Here is a 21,093-nt window from a genome sequence, read left to right as displayed (position 1 = left end):
GTGAAGTTCGGGCTGGTCCCCGCACTGTCCACGGTGGGGGGCTGGGGAGTAGTGATCCTTGGTGGGAAGTCGAGGGTGTGCTGTCTGCCCAGAGCAGAGGGCGTTGGTGTTCCGGGGCTGCGGGGCACACGGACAAAGAGGACTGAAGAGCCTTGGGGCATAGACCTCCTTTAGTATTCTTTGGGATTCCCCGTAAAGACCGGAATCATTTTCGGTCGTCTTGACTGCGTCTCCATTCGCTGAGTGAGCAGCGCAGCCACTGGGCGTAGCTGCCCATCGGGGCCCAGGGATGCACGGTACACTGACACCAACACGCACCCTGAAGAAGGCGTTTCCCGTAGGAGGCCTGCTGGAGTCTGCTGCCACCCACGCCGAGTGCCCTGCTCGGTGACACTGAGCGTCCACTCACCGCAGGGGGACCCAGGCCCGAGCCGGCGCCCCCAGCGCGCGTGGCCACCTCCCGCCCTCACTCCGCGGTTGCGGAGTCCCGGGCAGGCCCGCTTGGACTGCAGGTCCTACGCCACCGGCTCCTCCACGTAGCCTCGCTCAGCTCATCGTCGAGTCTGGCACGACTTTTAAAAAGTAAGGCGAATGTGAAAATCCAATAGGAAAAGCCAATCAAGAAGGGACGCATGGCACATCTGGTGACCCAGCGTTAGAGCCGCCAGGGTACTCCCTGCTCGGTCCCGCCCCTAGGGCCTGCCCACAGCAGGCCCCGCCCTACCTCTCCACTGGCCCCGCCCACTCATCTGGGCCCTCCTCTTCACCGCCGGACCCCGCCCTTCCAGGCCCCGTCCATTCCCCCTACCACACCAGTCGGTTCCGCCCCCTCCAGGCACCGCCCCTCGGGCGCGGCATTCCCGCGGGAAGGCTCCGCAGCCTGCGTTGTCGCTGAGCGGTGGGCTGGGCATGCGCAGAACGCGGGCGCGGTTGCCGTGGCAGCACCGGCCCCAGGGAGGCAGCGGGGCGCGGCGCTGAGCAGGCGGCGGCGGCGGGCTGAAACTGCTGTGCGGCTATCAGAGCCCGCGGCCGGGCGGAGGCGGCAGCGGGTAGGCCTGAGCGGCGGGGCGCGGCGCCCGGCCCGCGGGAATGCGGGACCGCCTGCCTGACCTAACGGCGGTGAGCAGCGGCGGATAGCGGTTCTGGCTGGGCGGCCGGGGCGGGGCCTGGCGGGGCAAGGGGCGCGGAGTGGGCGGGGCCGGCGTTGGGTGGGGGACCAGCGGCTGCAGCAGTGCCAGCGTCAAAGGGTCTCGGGGACTGGGCGAGCGGGGTGGGCGGTGCCGGGGTGGGAGGTCTGCTGGCCTACGGGAGGACCGGGGCGAAGCAGGGCGGGAACCCGGGGCCGCGGGTCTGTGGGCGGGCCGGGGGTCGGGGCGGGAGCCGGTGGTCGGGGCTACTGCGGGCGGGAGTTGGGGCGAGTCCAGGCGGGAGTTGGGTGCCTGCGGGCCGTGCTTCTGGCAGTTCTCCGCACGGCCCCCTGCCCCGGCCCCGGCGGCGGAGCAGTAGCCGCGCTGGCCTGGCGTCCGCGGGCTAGATCTGTCCGTGAGGGGCGGTCTGTGGGGAGCCCCAGGCCTCGAACCCGCGGTCATAGGGCGCCTGCTCCCCAGGTGCTGCCCACCCCGCGCTCGCTCCTCGTAGACAATGTTTGCGTCCTGCTCGTCCTGCTCGCGCTCACCGCAACCAGAGGTGGTTGAGCGGCGGCGGGCTCACGTGGAATGTCACTCCCGGGATAGGCCCGACCCTGGGTCCGGCACGGCCCCGCGCGTGGCAGCAGCTCGCCGAATAGTGCGGAGTAAACTCAGCGATGCCCGCAGATGTGGGTGCCTGGGGCGCCGGGGTCTCGGAGGCGAAGGCAGCCCCTGGCCGGCCGGCAGCAGTTTGCGCTCGCCCCTCCTCCGAGCGCTGGAGGCACCCGGTGACTGCAGCAAGACCCCGTTAACTCAGTATGAAAGAAGCAGCTCCCCTAGGATTGAGCAGTCGATTCTTTATAGTGGGTTAAAGATGACCATGCCGCGAGTGACATGGTGGCAGGGACTCTGCAGTGGGTGTTAAAGAATGTGGAAGTGTTGAAACACTTTAAGCCAACAGAAATAAGACTTTTTTATTTAAAAATACAAGTACTAATTAATGCTGAGTGTTCACGTTTTCCCCCCAGTATGCAGATAAAGCTTCTGTCCTCTGAATCGCTGGCAGGCTTAGAACAAGGTGCTAAATCCTCTACCCTAAAGCATTCATTGTTTGTAATGAATTGATTTCCCCTTTGCTTCTGGAATGGAGCCAGTTATATACCATGCTTAGGAAAGCAGACAAAATGACCACTCTAATCATCTCTGTCTGTCACATGAAGAACCTCGGTTCAGAAAAGTAATAATGCATTTATTTCATCCTTAGGATCATGGAAATCTGCTTTACACTCTTAACAAGACAGTTTCTTCATACTGATTTTTCTATCCTCTTTTTATTAATGGTCAAATATTTTGACCTCTGCAATTCACAGATCATCATCATGTTAAACGTAACACATTTCTGTTGTGTTATCTCACCCCATAGATTGTCTTTCCATGCCATGACAGGAGCTCAAATATTTGTTATATGAGGCAATGCTGAATGTATTTGAACATGAGAACTGTAACTTTTAGCAAAAGATAGCCAAATGGATGTAATATTGGGGAATAGTAAGAAAGATCTGTCAGTAGAATATATAAGCAGCTTTTCTTGGCTTGAAGGAAAAACTAAATAAGGCAATTATTTATTACTCTAAGTTCATGTATATTCCAGCTCTTACTGCAACAGTGTTAGTAAGCATACATCAACCTGCTTTGATCTAAAATTTTAGAACTAGAGGTGACCTCTGGTCCAATACTGTTCTGCTCTAGATGAGGGGATGGAGCAGTTGTAGAGCAGATTAGTGGATATGTATACTTCTGGAGTTATCTTGGTCAAATAATTTTTAAAACTCAAAATTTCAATTTTCTTGCATATAAAATGGAGATATATCTCTCTCATTGCTCATAGAGGGAGTTGTGAAATATAAAATTATCTCTTATGTGCACTGGGAGAAGGTAGGAGAGAAAATGTTATGTAATTATATGTAGTATTAACATTTGTTAGTTTTTAAAAATGTTTTCAGAAAGTTTTAAAGCCAACTTCCTAGTATAAAATATTAAGTTAAAATTGGATTTGACATACATAAAATTGAATAACTTTTGTTTAAAAATTCATCTGAAAGTTACATATGAAAGTTAAGCTTTCTTTTTCAGGAAGTATGTCCTTTCCAAGTAGTTATTAGAGTAGTTGAATGTCTATTCACAGCCATGTTTCTGGTGCTTTTTTATATTAAAGTTAATATTTAATTTTGGTAGTTAAAATGCCTCACAGCATTGTCCACAGTGACAAAATAGATGCCTCCAGAAAGTTTTTTTATTAACTGTTAATGCTTTCTCCTGAGAAGAAGATTACCACTGGTAACTACTTGGAAAGTACTTAAACATTAGTTTGTCCAGTACACTTTGTCAGATACGGCTTTAGCTGCTTCTAACCAATGATTCTTTTTGAACAACCAGTTTGTTTGGGCACAGAAAGTTTAGGTGACTTGCCCAAGATCTTCTAGGCTCTAAATCCATAAAGATGTTGTTTATGATTTACAAAAGTAAGAGGACCACCCGTCCGACAGACACTTGCATGCCAGGTCTCTGCGAGGCGATGTGTGAGGTGCAGGGAGGTGCAGGCTGTGGATGTGCACAGCCGAGGAAGGCAGAGCGCGGGGGGCACAATGGCGGGTGTTTTAAGATGTTCATGAGTCAAAATGCAGTGCCTATTCTACAAGGTTATGGCTATTTTGATCACCTTTTTTTTTAAGTTTGTGTATGTAAATGGGTGTATTTATGACAGGTAAGAATAGAGAAACTACAGATTTCAACTGTGGGGTTGTTTGCAGGAAATAAGCACAAACACCTGGTAGCTCTGTGGTATACATTAGCAGACCTAAAAGAAATGAGAAAATTATTGTTTTTAATCGCTGGGATCAAAATGATGAGTTGTAAGTTTAATTTTTTGAAGGGCAGAAAAATCACCCAGATTTTTTTAAAGTTAATTTTTGACAGCTCAGATTGTGCCTGTAGTGCAGAATGCTGATAGCAAAGATTCAGATTCCAATTTGTAAAATAAAACATTTTTTCCTAAATAATTCACTGAAATGTAAACTACTAGGAATTTTATAATATCATTTTATATATGCATATATTTAGAGTTTAGAGTTTCAGTATTTATTCAGTTCTGCAACTTTTTATATTTTATCATCATAAAAACAAATTCCACAGTTGAAATATACAGTTTCTCTATTTTTAAAAATTCTTAGTTGAAGTATAGCTGACATACAATATGATGTTAGTATAGGTATATGATATAGTGATTGGACAATTACATATGTCACTAAATGCTCACCACAATAGGCGTAGTTACCATCTGTCACCACAGCTACTACTTTCTGTATATTGACTGTATTTTCTACACTGTACTTTTCAAGTTTCTCTATTCTTAACTGTAATATATATATCCGTTTTGCTTAATGAGTGCCTTTTTTAAAGACAGCAAAACCTCTACATTTCTACTTCTTGTTTTTAACTTCCAAGTCTATTCTGAATTTAAGGAATAGAAAACATACGAGATAACCAATTCAGAGAAAGGGTTTCCTTTTAGTGTACTACCTTCTCATTGGTCATCCTGCTGCAGGGCACTACTTGTGGTCCTGACATGCCCTCTCTCCTCCAGGCCTTTGCACATGCTGCTCCCTGGCTCTGACACACTGGGGCCTCTCTGCCCATTTCCCTCTCTGCCTCACACCTTCTTTTGGTTCAGGCTTCAGCACTAGGAAGTCTTCTGGCCCTCCTTCCCTCTTTCGTCCCCAGATATGGCCATATTCCAGGCTCTAAGTACAGATGCAGTCCTGTTTTCTTCCTGTCCCCTCCCCCAGGCCCTTCACCAGACGTGTGCTGTCAGTTTTGCTCTGAAGCCTCAGTGTTCTGCACAGAGCACCTGCTAGTTATTTACTGAGTTGGTGCCTTGCCCTTTGAAAGTGCCCATGGTAACAAAAATGTAGATGACAGTGAAACCTCTTGTCTTCAGGGCTCTTTCAGTTGCAAGGGACAGAAACCCATTAATTAAAACAGAAAAGGAGATTTATTAAAAGGAAAAGCCAAGCCACAAAATCTGAGGGTAGGATTTGCTGTCAGACCTCATGAGGGAGTGGCACTAGGGACCAGCCAGCAACCAAGACGACCTCTGTCCACCAGGCCCCTGTGCAGCCTAGTTGTGTGTCTCTGACTTTGCTCTTTCTCATTCTCTCCACCCTTCATCTTGGCCTCATCCCTTTGCTCTTTGTTCATTTGCTCAGCTGATTTTTTCTGAATGTCTGCTACATGTCAGGCACTGTTTTAGGAGTGGTGGGTGCATAAGTTGTGGGAAGATGATGAAGTCCTTGCTCCCAAGAAACTTGTGGTGGGGAGTGACAAGAAATAGCTAAGTGAGTGAGTGATAATGTATCTTTAGTAGTAAGTACTATGGAGGAAATAAAACAGTGAGTGTGGGTGCCTACTTTGGCCAAGGCACTCAGGGGAAAGTCTCTGAGCTGAGCCCTGAATAAGGAGAAGTTGCAGCGTGGACAGGTGTGGGGAAGTGTCCTCTGCCGGACGCTCTGAGGCTCACGGGCTGGTGTGGAAGACAGACACACCACTGTTTGATTGTCAGGGTGAGTGACGGTGGGGAGAAAGGAAATTGCTGCACATACCATTGAGAGAAAAAGCAAATTGCAGAAGCATTTGTGCAGTATAGTACTGTTTATGCAAAGTCTAAGGACCTGTAAAAAATAGTGTTTATAGATATTAATAATGGAGATGAGTATGTAGCAAAAAATATAAAACATGAAACAATGTACCATTCTACCATGGATGTAAAACTATAACTAATTATATAAAAATATGAGAAAAGGGTGTTCTATCTGGCACCATAATTACAAACTGACCACTGTCAGCTTTTACTTAGATTTAATTACAAGTATTCTCTCCTCTTTTTACTCAAGTGATTTAATTTTGAAAAAAAAATTAATGCATGCCAGCAGTAAAGGTACCACAACCACTGTACATATATGTCAAGAGAATTTATTTCCCCACAACTATTATTTGTGTGCAAGGTCCTAGTGTACGTATATGTGGAGAAAAAATGCTAGTGTTTTATCCAACTTTGGATTCTATTAATTTGTGGTTGAAATCTTAACAGTGAGCATTGCAATGACAAATTATTCATCTCTGCTAAATAGTTTCTAAATACAGAAGCTACGTGCTGTCTAACTTGATAGTACTTTTCACATAGGGAGAATTGTATTTTTTTTTTTTGAGAGGGCATCTCTCATATTTATTGATCAAATGGTTGTTAACAACAATAAAATTCTGTATAGGGGAGTCAATGCTCAGTGCACAATCATTAATCCATCTCAAGCCTAATTCTCGTCAGTCTCCAATCTTCTGAAGCATAATGAACAAGTTCTTACATGGTGAACAAATTCTTACATAGTGAATAAGTTCTTACATGGTGAACAGTACAAGGGCAGTCATCACAGAAACTTTTGGTTTTGATCACGCATTATGAACCATAAACAATCAGGTCAAATATGAATATTTGTTTGATTTTTATACTTGATTTATATGTGGATCCCACATTTCTCCCTTTATTATTATTATTATTATTATTATTATTATTATTTTTAATAAAATGCTGAAGTGGTAGGTAGATGCAAGGTAAAGGTAGAAAACATAGTTTAGTGTTATAAGAGAGCAATTGTAGATGATCAGGTGTGTGCCTGTAGACTATGTGTTAATCCAAGCTAGACAAGGGCATTAAAACATCCACGGATGCAGAAGATTTCTCTCAAAACGGGGGTGAGGTTCTAAGCTTCACCACTGTTGATCCCCAGTTTCTCACCTGATGGCCCCCCTGCCGGGAGAATTATATTTTTAATATAATACAGTGTTTACAGATAATTCCTTTAAAATTTAACTGAAGTGGAATGTTGACATCTGGATGTTGATCTTGTACCTTGACGCTTTGAAATCAAGTATGTCATGTTGGAGAGCATTCCCATTGCTTTTAGTATATGCTGTGTCACAAATCGTTTTGTTAGCCCAGTAAAGAGACTGTCATAAACGAAAACTGTAGTGCAGGTCTGTCTCAGCCAGAAAGACTGAACATGGGCATTCAGTGAAGATGGCAGGAATGTAGCTTATATTAAATGGCACTGTTTTGGTAGTCATTTTCTATTTTTCTTTTATGAATGGAAAAGCTAAGGCAGTATTACTGGGTCTATTTCCTAATATCTAGTAGTTTTGAGAATTCCAAGTAGAAATAAGAAATGTAAGTAAGATTTAAAATAAGAGTAAACAAAGAAGATAACAGAGAAAATATATTCCTAGTCATCTGGCTCTTTCATGGTCTACAACTAGAGAAACAGTTTATTTACCAGCAAGGGAATAAAGATCGTGTATGACATAAGAGTTTCAGAGAGTCAAGGAGGAATCATTTCTTTAGTGATAGTTTATTTACTGCCCCCTGTGTGGAGTGTGGTCAGTGTCCAGTGTGAAAAGTTGGAGTTAAGTGACTCACTTTCCTTAAGGAAAGTTATGTTGGAAACCATCTCTCCTAAGCACTGAAATAGAGAACAGTTTCTTGCCTGGAATGGCAGGTGAAGCAGTTAGCTTGGATTTTCGGCTGTGTTGTTCCCACAATAGTGTGGATTTGCCTTGCGATGATGGTGCTATCGGCATGGGGCGTGGCAGGGGCACAGATAGAACAGGACAGGCTGTGGGTAGATCATTGTTGAACCCATGTGATGGGTACTGAGCACTCTTTCTAGTCTTCCTTCTACTTTTTTGTATATTTATAATTTTCCAGAACAAAATTAAAGCAAAAAAGTTGTGGGGGATGCTGAAAGGGGGCTGAGGTCTTTGTGGGTTTGCCTTAACATTGGTTTCTGCCGCTTGTGAGTTAGCTGATTGCAATTTGTCTTTAAGAGCTGCTTTGCTTTGAGTTAAGAACGTGGGCTGGAGATGACTTTGAAAGCCTCTATTGGCTTACATCTCCCTTTGAAAAGAATGCAGGAGGCAGTTTTCTTTCCACCCCTGTCTCTGCAGGAGGTGTGGTCTCCTGTCACAGACCAGGAGCAGAGACTCAGACTCGCTGATGGGCTGCTCAGACCCCAGTTCCTGGAACAGTGTTCTCTCTTTAGGTGATGCTGTCTCCATGCTGAAAGGGTGAGAAGGTGGTGTCTTGTGCATGAGCACAGGTGGTGATGGAGATGATGGTGCCAGGATGCTTCAGTCCTTATGTGGTGGGTGAGTGTCCTTAGGCTGTTGTAACAGAGTGCCACAAACTGGGTGCTGAGACAGCAGATGCTTCTACCGGTGCTGGAGGGCAGAAGTCGGAGGTCAGTGTATCAGCAAGACCTGCTCCCTCTGACAACCCCTTACAGGGTGTCCTCCCTGGCCTCTTCCAGCTTCTAGGGGTGGCAGGCAGTTCTTGGCGATCCTTGGCTTGTGGCTGCATCATTGCAGTCTCTGCTGCCTCGTCACCTGGCCAGCTACTCCTGTGCATCTGTGCCTTCTCATAGGACATGAGTCATGTTGGGTCAGGGCCCACCCTGCTCCAGCAGGACTTCATTTAACTAAGCACATCTGCACTGACCCTTTTCCTAAATAGTGGTTCACATATATGTGAGGAACTGTGGGTTAGGCCTTTGTCTATTTTTAGGGGACACAGTTCAATCCATAATACTTGTCCTGTTAACACAGCACAAATAAAACATTCTCAGTAGCAATGCTGCTTAATCCTGGGCATCTTCCTGCACAGCTGGTGTCATGTGAGCAGAGGGTGGTGACTCAGTCTCACTCTGGGAAGATCACTCAGAGTGGCTGCCCTGGGGTGCAGTATAAATAGAGTAATGGTCAGTGTGAAGGGGGCCACACACGTCCCCAAGGGGTGTCCACTTACCCTGCTTCTTGGAGTGAGCATCTGCAGTGACCCTTTGCAGGTGGATTGCTGCTTTGCCCTGCAGGTAGCTTCAGTGCCAGTCTGGTGACGAAGGACTCTACATTCTTCTCCTAAAGCCCCTTCCCTGAATGAGCTCTTCCCTTCCATTCTAGAGAAACCATCCCTGGTCCCTAGGCTCAGAGGAGGCCAGACTGAGAGCTGGATGGTCAGAGACTCCCTGGGGGTGATGAAAGAGTGGATTTTGGTGCTAAATTGACTGGCCTCAGTGGGGGTCCAGGACAGTGCAGAGGTAGGACATATGCGTTTCCTTAGCAGCTTCACTACATTTTGGAGATTTTCCTTAGCTAAATTTTAGTGGAATTTTGTTGCCAGATTATTCCTGGGTTGCAGATCAATAAAGCTTCACTTAGACTTTAAAGGGGTCAAGACTTGGCCTTTCATAAGCATTTTGGGAACTCCCAAAACGCAGGCCACCTTAGCTTTTTTGCGAGGTTGGGCTTGAGCCGACTCATCCAGGTTGGCTTCGGGGAGATGGCTCCAAGTGGTTCCCAGCACTGTCCTCTGTGGCTGGGTTTCTCTCCCCTTCTTCTCCCCAGTTTCTCTGATCTCACTGATGGATGCCACGTCACATGGCTTTGGTAGACACTGTATAATTCTGATGCCAGCGCCTGCGTCTCACTGCTGTTTCCGCCTCCTGGAGCTGTGGACAGTAGTTGCTTTTTTCCCAGTCGGATGTTTCACTGTTGCCTTATTTTACCTGTCTGCAAGGGTGGTTCTCCATGTGGGTTTCTGGGCCAGCAGCCTCACCTGGAACTTGTTGGAGTGAAGCAGTGTTCTAGAGTGTTCAGGAGTGCATAGAATGTCCCACCCCAGACCTGATGAGTCTGAGGCCCAGCCTTCCAGGTGACTCTAGCAACTCCAGTTTGAGAGCCACTGGCCTAGAACACCTCCCCGTCTTCTGTGTTCGTGAAGTTTTTACTCGCAGTGCCTGGTTTCTATACCGTACATCACTCTGGCTCTCTCACTGACCATCATAGTTACTTTCTCCTCAGGGTTACTTATTCAGGTCTTCTTTGCCAGGTTTTTCCTTATTTAAATGTTTATTGATTATTAGTGTGGGCATGACCCGGAGTTACTTAGGAGAAATGATGAATGTCAACTAATATATGTGAAACTTCCTTGAAAATTATTACGGACTCTAGAAAAGTCAGCTAGTGGTGTCATTATTTTTAATCTTTATAGAAAATATGCAGTACAAGCAGTTTCACTTCTTGAAGATAAAACTAGCTTGTATTGTATTGACTTTCTTAGTGAAAATGGGTGGTTCCACAGTGCTTAGCTCTATAAGCAATCCAGCTGTTGTCCCATTTCTGAAGAAGCGGCTGCAGCCTCCTCCAGGGTATCCGGCTCCTCCACCTTGGGGTCTGTAAGTCACAGCTGGTCCTGTTGTGTGGTCTGCCCTATGATTTGGTGGTCTAGTGACTGTGACCTTGGAGGGACTGAATTGCTTTTGTCTTTCAATTCATTGATTATGCCTACATAACGAATTTTTAAATCTGAATTTTACATTTTATCTTTTCCATTTTAGTGTAGGAAAAATGATGATGGGGACACTATGGTTGTGGTTGAAAAGGACCATTTTATGGATGATTTCTTCCACCAGGTAAGAGTCATTAGTGAAGCTCAGCCAGACTTTTATGTATTGTACATATTATATAACTGCATTTGTCGTATTGGAAATAACACTAAAACAAACAGTTTGAGGAACTGCTGTTCTCTAGACCTTTTAATGCTGGCAGCACAGTATTGGGCCATTCTTCCTGAAGCAGGCATGGGAGAGGCTTTTGGGAGGGGAGCTGGTGGACCTGAAAGGCTCTAGTGCCTTTGGGCACACTGTCACTTTAGTTGATGACAGGGGACGGCACTGCCTCTGAGTGAGTGTGTGGGACCCCAGGGAGATCCTGCCATACCTTCTGTGAGCTGGCCCAGTGGTGCGGCCCGTTGGTCCTGGAGAGCGGATGTCATTGTAGCAGTGCTAAGTCTGTGTCGAGTCAAGTGTGCACATGCATGCCTCTCCCACAGCCCCAGAGATCTGTCAAAGCACTTGTATTGTGTGTTTTTTAAAATCTTCAATTGAATTTTGAATTCCTCTCCTGAGAAGTCTTCCCCATTTCAGAATGCCAGTGTCTGGGTCCTGGGGATGCCTGTCCTGATCATCCTGATCAGTCTTGCACAGAGGCAGATCTCTGATTTTGGGAGCACTGCTGTACTGCGGCGGTCAGTTTGGCCTTTCTCTGAACTGTGTCCTGGACTTGACCTGCTGTCTGCCCTCTCTGCCTTCGCTGCGAGGACTCTTGCTCTCTCTCTCAGCTCCCCACACTCGTTTTTAGGTTCACACTATGTTTAAAGTCTTAAGCCTATGTAATATTTGACCAAATTTTGCATAATTTCCAATTTTTGATATTGAGTTACAGAATATTTTGACTTTGTTTAACAAGAAAAGACATTTGTCCAGTGTAATTTTTAATGATGAAAATTTCCTTTGCAGGATTTGTTTTGATTATGCTGAATCTAGTCTAATAGTTTCAGCTGACCCTTAAAACCCATTGGCAGTCTAAACTGGTCTGTTAGTGCATGGATTTTGAAATAAATAATATGTTAATAAAAATAGTAAAAGTTATCAGTTTTCCAGATTCAGCCAGAATTTATTGAATACCTACTGTAGCATAGTCACTGGGTTTCAGGTATTTTTGTTAGTTCTGAATCTTACCTTCTGGAAAAACTGAAATTAAATTGTTAGATACAAGTTACTTTAAGGTACAAAAGCATTAAGGTAGTGGATTTCCTGATTTCATTTTGGGAATGAGATTTTTTATGAGCTTACCTACCCATTTTATGAAATCTTTATTCTTCTGGTTTTATCTCTTTTACCTGGATGCTTAATTTTTCCATACCAGTTCTATATAAAAACATATTTCTTATTTTAAGGAGTCTCCTAGCATTAAATGTTGTTGTTATATTTGATAGAAGAATTACATAGATTAAATCGCTGAAGGTCATGCAGCTATATAGTCTTTGCTAACCTAGTGCTAGTCCATTTTAGATATGGGGGTCGCAGGGACACATACAAAACAGGTGACTAGTGTTAGGAAGGTGTGAGTGATTGATGCTAACTTAAGGTTTCATTTGTTAGTTTATTTTACGGTTAATTTCTGCGAGGTGACTTCTTACTTAGAGAAGCAGAGAATTATTGATAAAAACTCAGTTTTAGAAAATGGCATTCAAGTCTTAAATATCACACAGAGTGCTATGAAAGAGGAATTTTGCACATGAGCAGTGTTTGATTAAAGACTAAAGTAGTGTTCTGAGTGGCCAGGGCATCTGCTTTTTGTGAAGATGGTTTGTAATGGGCAGAAAGGACCCTGTGTCATGTAATTCATAGACTCAAGTGGAGCTGGCACCACTGTCGGGAGGGCACTTCCCTCCTGGTACCAGTTGGTGGCCTAGCAGCTTCCTGTTCTTTTGGGCCACACTGGGGCTTCTGCCACGGAGATGGTGGGGATGCACAGGGCAGGACTCTGCTGGAGTTAAAACTGTCTTTTCTACCTTGTGACAGGTGTACCACTGAGTTTACTTCACAAATGGTACTTTTATTTAAAGAGGGCTAATTGAAATGCAGGTCAGTGTGCTGAAACCAAAATAGCATCACTTGTGCTTAAGAGCAAAATTTTGAAAGAAGTCAATTTTTATCTTGCGTGCTGTTTTTACATGATTAATACAATAACTTTAATCACATAAAGAATATCAAGATCTATAGAAATTGTGTGTGATGGAAATAACACCCAGGTCTAATAACAGCTGTTCACCATTCTATGAAAGCAGAATTGTGTTAGGGCAGAAGTCTGAACTGAGTCTTTTGGGGCTCTCGTCAAGGGGAGGCCAGGGCTGGCCCTCCTGGAGGCTTTGGGGAGCAGGTGTCTCCCCGCCTTTTCTGCCCACAGAGGCACCTGCAGTCTGGGCTTGGGGCCCTTCTTCCGTCTTAAAGCCCATCACCCCACCCTCTGCTGTCGCTACACCTCCTCTTCCTCAATGCGACCCTCTCGTGCATTTTGTAAGGACTCTCATGGCCACACTGGAGCGATCCTGACAGTCCAGGACAGCGTCCCATTTTGACTTTCAGTCTCCACTGCAAGGTCGATTCTTCTTTGTCAGGTAACATCACAGGATTAGGATGTGGACATCCATCACAACATGTAATGGGCTCGCAATTACTGCTTTCAGGTGGATTAATAAATGACTAAGTCAGCTATTTCTCCATGTGGTAATCATAAATGGCCACAGCTTTTGTGAACCAAAGCTCTCTGTGGTCTTCAGTAACTGTCAAGATACAGAGGTTCTGAGACAAAAAAATTGAGAACTGCTCTAGTACATAGGGTCCTTAATGTTTTTACCTTATTTCTTGATTAGCACATATATTCACATTTTTCAAAAATCAGAATGACATGAAAAGACATCGCCCTGCCCCACCTCCAAGCCTTGCTCCCACTGCTGTTCTTGTCTGCTCTGTTGTCTCCTCTCCCACTCAGTAGGGACTCCTCCTCAGTTTCTGGTTTAGACACCCTCGTGTTTGTTATGTAAAGTTAACATCTGTGAACAGGTGTTCATCTGAGCTTATATTGGCCTCTTACATCATTGTTTACATGCTGAATACATGGTTCTGCACCTTGTAGGTGTTTTTTTAACTTAATAGTATCCTGGGGATCTTTTTGTACCTTTTGTGATAGTTCCAGAATGTTCATTCTGCAGTCTAACAAGTGCCCTGTGGGTGGGCTTCAGGGTTTTCCTAATCCTGTATGTGTAGACATTGTATTAGCCCCTGGGGCTGCTGTAACAAGTCACCGCAAACGTAGAAGAGGACAGATTTATTCTCTACAGTTCTGGAGCCAGAAGTCTGAAGTGGTTCCCCTGAAACCATGGTGTTGGCTGGGTCACACGCACCAGAGGCTCAGGAAGAGTCGGCTTCCCTGCCCATTGCACTCCACAGCTGTGTGCCTGGGCTCGTGGCTCCTTTGTCCACCTTCAGAGCCAGCTGCATGGCTAGTGTTTCAGCGGTCATGCTGCCTCTCTGCAGCCACACCTCCACCTGCCTCTTAGAGGGGCACTCGTGACTATAGTGAGGCCAGCTGCAGTCCCCCCACCAAGATGTCTAGTCGAATCTGCAGTTTCTTTTGCCACATAATGTGGCAGTCACAGGTTCTGGTGAGTAGGACCTGGACATTTTGGGTGGACACCTTCCGGCCTACCACAGAGGGTTTTGAAGATAGTGTTATGACTGTATCTGGACAAATCTTGCTGATGAGTACCTTGGATTTTGAAACAAATACCGAATAGTTTAGATCATTAGCCATTAAAACAGTGACCATGAAGTCTTAGCCTTATCAACTGTAAATACCTCCGACACAAGACTGTCACCAGTGTGAGCTTCAGGGCATACTGTGGGCTGCAGGGGTACTGGTGTGAGTCTGGTCTGCTTGGCATCCTATGTGGCAATCCGTGGGTCTTGGTTGTAAAAATGTTTACAGCCTGATAAGTTTTGGTGGTGAGTGTTAAAGGGTGTTGCCTTATTCATGGATGTATATATATGTTAATATGGTACATTTCTTTTATTTTTTAAATTAAATGATTATCAATGTGTGACTGGTAAAAGGCTATTATTTCTTTATGTGGTAATCATTCACTCATTTCCCTCTTTCATCCTTTTCTGTTTAGGCAATGGAAAGTGTAGCAAATTTGAATTTGCCATATAAAATGATTTATTTCTCTCCTAGGTTGAGGAGATCAGGAACAGTATAGCTAAGATAGCTCAATATGTTGAAGATGTAAAGAAAAACCACAGCATCATTCTTTCTGCACCAAATCCAGAAGGAAGTAAGTTTGTTGGCAATGAAAAGAAGCATGTCTGTCTGCGTGTCTCTCTCATGCCGTAACACAGGCCGCAGCCCTGGCTGCCCAGGGGGTCAAGCTGGCAGCTTATGAAACACGCTGCACTTGACAGGCCACACCTTGGGACCGCAGTGCATTGGGGGGTGGGGGGACGGGTGTTGCTGTGGTTCTTACAGTGCCTGTGTGATTCCAGTGTTCAGCTGGGGTGAGGGCCACTGATGCTAACAAAGTGGCCAAATGAATGCATGCTGGTGGCTTTGTAGAGCTTTGGGGCTTCGTCAACACCTGGGCCTTAGATCTGTGTCATGTCTACAGTTAAACAGGAATGACAAGAGATTGGCTGGGAAAGCAGTACTTGTAAGGGCAGGCTTAACAGGTGGGAACAGAGTCGTTGGTGGCCTGGTCCGGATGGAATAGCTTGTGCTGTGCTCTGTGCCTGTTGAGCTCAGCATGTGAGCAAATGGCTTTAAGTAACCAAGCATCAGGGAGTGGTACTTAGAACTTTTCCTGTATCCGATTGGAGTGATGAATTTTGAAACCTAAAGGTAAGGTGAGTCTGGATGAGAGAGATTACAATTTGGAATGCACACATCATTTTTGGGGAGAAGTGATGTCTTTGTAAGGTTTAGTCCTGATCCACACAGCTGGTCTCCTCTGCTCTCTAGGCCATCTTCAGTCTCTGGTCCATGTCCCGTCAGTCTGGGGATAGCCTCCCACAACTTTAACTGTGTCTCTTAACTAGGTGGTCGATGTTTGATGTCAACGTAAATAGTATCTGGTGTAAGTTTTATTTTCTGTTTGTTTCTCTAAATGGGAATACCGTGGGTTTTGTGTGTTGACCATATATCCCATTGTCTGGCCTAATGATTAATTCTGTGAATTTCTCTGGAGCTCTTGTTGGGCTGCCTCTGTACCCTGTCATGTCCTTTGTGAATAATGACAGTTTTTCTTTGGTTCTTAAGCTTTTTCCTTTTAGTTGACTTGTCTCACTGAAATCCAATACAGTATTGAATGGAAGTGGTGATGGTGACACTGTTATTCTCAATTTCAGAGGAAGTTGAAAGCACCTTTCTGTTAGAAGATTATTTGATACATTAAGAGGGTAAAAACTTGGTTTTTAATTGAAAAAGAACACATTTTTAATTTTAAGATTTTGCACATCTTGTAAATTAACCTTCAAGCCTCTGTAGATGCCCTATCTTATGATATATAAGAGTTTTCCCCAAAGTATGTTCCTGGAACATGAATCTCATTAGCCAGCCTATGAAGCAGTTGTGCAGCCAGGTATATTTGGGGACCTCTTTATACCACATCCTCTCTTGGAAAGTTATAGTGTACTTACAGTAACAAAGGCTGTGAGAGGTCCTGAAATCAAGAAACCTATTCAGCTGCTTAGTGTAGTGTCTAACAAATTTATTTGCCCACAGAAGTTTTTACATTACACCTATTAACGTCTTGCTTAATTCTTGGGGAAATTGAATTTGAATAAATGTTATTTATTTTTTGCATAATTTACCTCCAAAAGCTTTTTGCTGCCAAGTAATAGCAGTTAAAACTGTTGTTTGAATAAATTTAGAGCTCTCAATGCTTCGCAATAGTCCCTTTTGAGCTCTGAATAAAACTGTTGCATTTTGTCTTTTGTTTGTTTCACAACATGGTATGAACCAAAATGTAGGAAGCAATGTCCAACTGCTTGCTTAGTTGGTTTTTAAAGAGAAAAACACAGCCCCTCCTTTCCTGAGATTCTGGGCCCTCCAATAAGGAGCCCAGGATGAGGGTGATGGTGGCAGGCTGCTGACCCCCAGCCTTTTGTCCTGGTGGTGGGGGAGGTGGGGAAGGAGACGGGGAATGTTGGTTCTCCAGTTCCTTGGTGCCCTCCCTGCTCTGGTCCCTGGATGGGTGTGCCAGGTAGGTACAGTGACCCCTAGAGGCCTGGAGGTGCTGGGTCCGAGCCTTGCCTCCCTCAGGCCCTGAATAGTGCCTCAACTCAGTGGCCACCAGGTGGCACCAAATCGGAGTCCAGCTTCGGCCCTGTTTGCACAATTCATTTTATTAACCTCCAGGGACAAGATCCCATAGGGTCATTTACGTGCATTTTTCTCTATTCACCTTATACTTTTGTATTTTTTTAGAGGGCTTTTGTAAAATGTGTAAGCTTAGGGCCTCGAACAGGTTGAAGTGTTACCAGGGATTCAGTGAACTATTTCATCAATCAATTGCTATAAACCAGCTATTCTCAAATTTCCCTGAGCATCAGAATCACCCCGAGGCTTGTTAAATCAGATGGCTGGCCCCACTCAGCACAACTTGCTGTTGAGTAGGTCTGGGGTAGGGCCCCAATTTGCATTTCTTCTAAGCTCCCACCCAATGGAGCTGTGCCCCAAAAGTACACTTTGAGGGTCACTGGCATGACCAGTAGTTTTTCATAAGAAACAAGCCTGAATATTTACCAAGAATATGTTCCTTTTGAGACTATTGGACATTACTGATGTTGGATATTATAGCTCAGTTGCCTTTTTTTTTTTAAGAAATAAAAGAAGAGCTTGAGGACTTGAACAAAGAAATCAAGAAAACTGCTAATAAAATTCGAGCCAAGTTAAAATGTGAGTTTAAAGTTTTATGTTTAATCATTGATGATGGGAATATGGGTGATTATTATTTTCTGTGTAATTTTTTATTCTTGTACATTTTCAAAAGTTAAAATTGTGAGCTCTTTAAAATAAATTATTTGTACATACTTAAAATAGTAAGCCTTTAAGTTATTCGTTACTCTAAAATTCTTACACTACTAGCTCTGAGGATTTCCTATGAGGAGCTAAAGCTAATGGTAGTTAATCCTTAAATTAAGAGAGAAGCAGTAATACATATTCAAGAAGATTAAGCACTAGTTTATAAATTGCTAATCTCTTAGAGCAGTGTATCTTAATGACATTTTAAGTAGCCTTTAAAATGAATTGTTAGGTTCTTTTTGAATGGTCATCTTTTTGTTGGTGGGTGTTTTTGAATGGTACTGGATGTTGTCTTCAGAGCAACGGCAGACTTAAAGAGCCATGCTAGGACACATTATGTTTAACGTTTATAAAATATCATTCAAACCAAGAAAATTTCTGCAGATCAAAAAGAATTTTCATTCCAGAAAATTTTAGACATAACAAAAGCCGGGAGATTACCCGACAAGCCTGGTGTCCGCACCCTTTGGCTGGCTGTTCTCAGTGGCTTTCACCTCACCCTGATGATGTCCAAGCCAATCACGGACATCGAGGACTTCAGGGTTTATTCCTAAAACATAAGGATACCCCTCCTAAAATACGACCATGATACTGTCGCGCAAGTCCACTTAGTTCCATTTATTTATTATAAAATACCCAGTCAGAACACTTCCCCCATCTGACTTGGGTTCCAAATAAGGACCATCCACTGGGATGGGCTGATACGTTACTTAAGGCTTTTTAAAATCAGATTTTCTGTTCATCTTCCCCCAGCGCCTTTTCCTGCCGGTGGAGAAGCCAAACCTTTGGTATGTCAGGATCTGCTAAGCTCAGGGTTTTGCTCATTGCAGCCTGCAGTGCTGTCTCACAGGCACCACCATCCTCTGCTTTTCCTGTGGCGTGGTCGATAAGTTCTCCAAACCTGACCAGATTCAAGTGTTTTTCTTCTCTCTTAAATGTTAAGATACAACATCTGGTTTTATTTTATGATATTATCAACAATTGATGATTATTAGCAAAATCCATACATTTATTGGGAGTTGAAAAGATAAGGAAAGCAACCTGAGGTTTGGCTTGAAAAACTTCCATTCTTTAGTTTAAGACACTCTTTCCTGTTTGTTTCTAGCTATTGAACAAAGTTTTGATCAGGATGAGAGTGGGAACCGAACTTCAGTGGATCTCCGGATACGAAGAACCCAGGTCTGATTGGTAGCCTTGTTCCAGATTGAAGGGGTGTCAGAGAAGGGCTTTTTACTCTCTTCTCTGAAATTTAAAATTATTCCATCTTCCCTGTCATCTAAATCCTCACAACATTTCTGCATGAAAAGGACATAGTATTTATAGATTACTTCTCTCTATTAATAGAAAAAAATCTATTCAGCCCATCAGCAGAATTCTGTTCTGAAGAGCAAAGAGTTACCTGAGTCATGTTGGTGTTCATGGTAAGGCCCCACCTTCTGGAGGGTCAGATGCAGCAGAGTAAATTCCAGGCTGCTGAACGCTGTTCAACACGGTGATATGCAGGCTTGGGACAGCCTGCCTGGTGCTGGCCTGACCCAGTCGCCCTCTCTGTCATGGATTCACCTGTGTAAAATGGGGGTCATGAGAGCATAGCGAGGTTGCTGTGGAAACCTAGTAAGAGATGGGGTTCTCGCATAGACTCTGTTAGAGAGAAGTTGCTGTTAGTCTTACATTACATTTGAATTCCATAACATGTTTTTACTTATCACTTTCAGTAGAAGAAATAGCCACTATATATTAATCTGATATTTTCTGTGTTAAAAGCATTCAGTACTATCTCGAAAGTTTGTGGAAGTTATGACAGAATATAATGAAGCACAGACTGTGTTTCGGGAGCGAAGCAAAGGACGTATACAGCGTCAGCTAGAAATAAGTGAGTGAATGAAAATGCTGCTGAAAACTTATTTTTCTTCCTTAAGGTCTGACATCAAAGTACTATAACTTAAAAAAGTAATTCCACCTATTTGCCATTATTGTAAAATCTAAAGCCCTTCCAGAGCTTCCTGCTACTTCTATCACCCAAATCTGTTATTTATTTACATTCTACAGAAAATTCTAGGTGAGTGGACTTTAAATTATGTTACTGGAAGAGGGTTCATCAGATTTGGAAAAATTCAGGCCCCTGTTCGTTCAGGTGTTTTTCTGTGCTCACCAATCCTTCCTGCCCATCCTGGGAGATGTTTGCATGAGGTCTTCAAGCCTCTCTGGGTGCCTTGTGCCCAGGTCCTCTCTCAAGGATGTCTGTGGTGTGGGCCTTGGAAGAGGGCTCTTGTGCCTCCTCTGGCCAGAAGGCAGTTTGCTGGGTTAGCGAAGTTATCAGGTTTGCTGGGTGCCACTGTGAAAGGTTAGGGCTCTCCAGGACACAGGCCGCTGGTCACAGCTGCGGGGCTCTGCGTCTCCCCATGGTCATGGGTGGGTGGGGAGATGGCCATGAACATGAACTTGAGAAGTGTATTTCTGCAGCTTCACTGAGGTATGATTAACGTGCCAGGTGAATGATACTCAGTGGGTTTAGTGTATGAATACAATGTAGAACATTTTCGTCCCTCCAAAAGAAGCCCCATACCCAGTGTCAGTAACTTGCCAGCTCTTCACCCCTGAGCAGGCAGCCACATCTATAAATTTGCCTGTCTTGGACGTTTTCATAAAAACGGAATCATTCAGTGCATGGACTTTTATGATTGGCCTCTTTAACTCAACACAATTTTCTAGGTTCAGCCACATTGCAGCCTGTGTCCATACTTTGACCCTTTGTAAAGCTGAGTCACGGTCCACTGTGGGGATGTGTCACGTTTGGTCTCTCCATTCATTGGGCATGCACATTTGGGCTGTTTCTACTTTTTGGGAATTACGAATACTGCTGCCACGGATGGTCATTTTAATTGTAATTACATTTATCCTTTAATTTTGTCTTTTGTGGCACAAATTGTGAAAAATAGTGATTATCAATTATGTTTCTCCAAAAGCCTGTGAGCATGTTTCGCAGAGAACATTCGTACATTTAACTCAAGGGGATATATGAAGAACAAAATGAGAGAGGATGGGAGCACCTGATTCTGATGATGCAGTCTTTATTTGTGTCCATTTAATGTGCACTGTATTCAGTTACCCGCTTTCTCCACAAGCCAGAGTTAAAGCTTTAAGAAGACTGCGGTGTTAAAAATTACATTGATTTCCTTTTTATAGTGTTTCTCATTCACACTAAACCCGGGCTAGTATTCATTCCAACTGCAAGGTTCTCCATGAGTTTTCCAGTCTGTTCATTTGGCTCATCATTAGCACTTGCCTAAGAAAATCATGTGAAAAGGTTGGGAATTCTGTTTAAAAATGTGAACAACTCTAGGGAATATAGTCAATAATAGTGCAATACCTCTGGTGACTGATG

General features: G+C 44.2%; 1 protein-coding gene across 6 annotated transcripts in view; it reads left to right on the top strand.

The window, feature by feature from the left end:
* The first annotated feature begins 870 nt into the window (after positions 1-870).
* The window catches only part of STX2 (syntaxin 2), a 29,202-nt gene continuing 8,979 nt past the window's right edge, over positions 871-21,093 (top strand). For 2 of the 6 annotated variants that reach the window (XM_037014504.2, XM_037014503.2), the window contains exons 1-6: positions 917-1,119; positions 10,625-10,699; positions 14,865-14,964; positions 17,508-17,582; positions 18,814-18,887; positions 19,473-19,581. In XM_037014504.2, coding sequence (XP_036870399.2) covers positions 1,090-1,119; positions 10,625-10,699; positions 14,865-14,964; positions 17,508-17,582; positions 18,814-18,887; positions 19,473-19,581 — 463 coding nt within the window. In that variant the 5' untranslated portion in view covers positions 917-1,089. Of the gene's footprint in view, positions 1,120-8,275; positions 8,382-10,441; positions 10,463-10,624; positions 10,700-14,864; positions 14,965-17,507; positions 17,583-18,813; positions 18,888-19,472; positions 19,582-21,093 lie in introns of those variants that run through there. The other 4 variants (XM_037014505.2, XM_073222536.1, XM_073222535.1 and 1 more) reach the window with 4 other exon arrangements.

This window comes from Manis javanica, chromosome 15, assembly GCF_040802235.1.
Source record: "Manis javanica isolate MJ-LG chromosome 15, MJ_LKY, whole genome shotgun sequence".
NCBI classification, from domain to species: domain Eukaryota; kingdom Metazoa; phylum Chordata; class Mammalia; order Pholidota; family Manidae; genus Manis; species Manis javanica.
Note: the sequence above shows the minus strand (reverse complement) of the source record. Positions and strands in the feature narration are given on the sequence as shown.